The 2310-nt window shown below is 37.0% G+C and overlaps 1 protein-coding gene across 1 annotated transcript in view; it reads right to left on the minus strand.

The window, feature by feature from the left end:
* The window catches only part of plcl5 (phospholipase C like 5), a gene marked incomplete at its 5' end in the record, with an annotated part of 92983 nt that overhangs the window by 7473 nt on the left and 83200 nt on the right, over positions 1–2310 (minus strand). Inside the window, 1 exon segment of the mRNA XM_014023149.1 lies at positions 1132–1241. Within this exon segment, the coding sequence (XP_013878603.1) occupies positions 1132–1241 (110 nt within the window).

The raw sequence follows: 2310 nt of genomic DNA on the forward strand, positions 1-2310 counted from the left end.
GAGGGTTTTTTTTTTCCTTTGTGTGGCTGGATAATAAACAGAGAAAACACGTCATTTAATACTGCGTGGATTTGCTCCGATCACTTTTTTAGCAGTAAAGATCATTTCAAATGTTTCTAAAAATAACAAAACTGAACTCAGTCAGAATTAAAGTGATTASACGTTTCTGTTCTTGTAAAAATGTTCATTTCAATTTCAATTTACACTGATGCTAATTACAGACAAGAAATAAAGACAATGGTCGTGCTTGTGATCAGAATTTTGTTCTGTAGTTTTAGTGTCCTTACATCTTTCACCAGCTACTGTTGCTTTGGTTGAAAGGGTCCAAAGACTTTCAGAATCATATTTCATCCATACTTTATGTGAATGAAATCATTTACAATGTTGATGTGCCTGTCTTTAGCAAGTCCAGCTCTGCTTACATTTAGCCTTTATTYTACTCATGTCTCAACTATCTAAGGTAATATTTCCTAAGTGTTATCCTCTGAATAAATATATAAGAAATAATAATATTACGTGCAGCTCTTCTTGAATCCAACACTAACACTAAAACTCAGGCAAACAGCTGAACCATCAGATCTTTTTTTCAGTTTGTAGTAAATAAACGAGATGACATCATGTCTGCGCGGACCATATTTAGCCAAGTCAGCTGTGCACCAACACTATTCATGAGATGAGAATTGAGCTGCCTTATCTCTGGTGTCACAGGGCAGGCAGAGACAAGAATGCCTTTTTTCCCCTCAGCATCATCTTTAAGGCTTTGGGCCTAKAGCTAACTAATTGTGTGTAGTTGTGCGTCTTTCAACGAGTGTGAACAATCCTATCAAGTCTTGTCAAGATGAATACAAGAGCAAATAAATAAAACAATGCTTGGAATCAACGTTAATTACTTAAGAGATTTAGGGATTAGAGAAGAGAGAAACACAATTAGCCCAAGGAGCTTTCCATAAGACWTCATGAGGTTAAAWCTCAACYACAGAGTCTGGGATTGCTTTTSCAGCTGGTTAAAATCTTCAAAATAACCTCTGAGGTGCATATCAATCAGTGTTCATATCTATCATTTAGATAAATTAGATTAGGATATTGTCAAAGGGGGTCTTAGTTGTGTTGGAGGTCTTGCATGAGGCTCACCTTAAGCACAGTGATGTTCCAAGCGTAGCTCTCCATGGCCTTCTGAAGTTTACGCCCCTTCAGACCCTCCTTCACTCCAATCCGATGCAGGTCTTCGTGGAAGTCCAGACCTGAACCGATGTAAACCATCATGTTAAGACGTCATAGTCTCATCATGGAGATTAATGTAAAATAAAATGTTTTGGATCAGTACAAATGATGCAGAATAAAGTGCAACTACTTTTAAGAATGGAGCCAATGAAAGACAGCCACTCTCTTTAAGCCTTTCATTGTGAGTTCAGGAATAACTAAATTAATCTTGTCTTCTTAAGACTTTTATTGACTTAAGTGTAGAAAGTTTTAAATGGGAGTGAGCCTGTGTCCTGCAGGTGGCATCTCATCAGGAAGAATTTTTCACAGCTATCTCACTGAATCATAAATGTTAGTGACCAGTGAACTGTGAGGCCATTTAAAAAAAATGTCACCCATGATGACTTGCAAAACTTGTACCCAACTTGGYTATTTTTTAATCTACCAAGGAAAACAAAAGCAGCTTGCAGGTTCAGACTGTCTGTGCCAAGTCTCACGCACAATCAACTTATATCATTCCCTCATCAAAAAYATGCAGTGTGTTGCKTTGACTCATACATGCATGTTTGAGAAATCCTATAATCTCCTGGTAGCCATTCGGAGCAATGCTTGCTCATACACAAAGCTCGGCCTCTTTACCCAGAGCTCCTTCCTGAGGTTCAGCGGAGCACTCCTCCCCCACATGCATGCCCATTGAGTTAATAATACTTCTGRGTCCAGTTCTTTTCAGATTAAAAAATGCCTTCATCAAAAAATTTTATTTTTGGATGCCAAATCTGAAACAACTTGTTTCAGCCTTTCTACTTGCTCCGGTTCTTCAGAAAACATACTTTTCAGATCCGACGTTGGATCACTCAATTAAGATTCAACTGTATCCATTTTCAAAAACTGATATGCTTCTTTTTATTTATTTTTTAATTAAAAAAATACAACGCTCTTTGTAAATGGTATGAAGAATTATTGTAAAGACGTGCTGAAGTGGGAGCGTCAGAAACGGTAGGAGGTTCTTAAAGGGATCCACGATTAGTTGTAACATTAGACTTTGATAAACATTTATTTTAACTGTAAAAATACTGTAGGCTGTTTAGTAAGTTTAAAAATATATATTTT

This window comes from Austrofundulus limnaeus, unplaced genomic scaffold, assembly GCF_001266775.1.
Source record: "Austrofundulus limnaeus strain Quisiro unplaced genomic scaffold, Austrofundulus_limnaeus-1.0 Scaffold4, whole genome shotgun sequence".
Taxonomy (NCBI): Eukaryota; Metazoa; Chordata; class Actinopteri; order Cyprinodontiformes; family Rivulidae; genus Austrofundulus; species Austrofundulus limnaeus.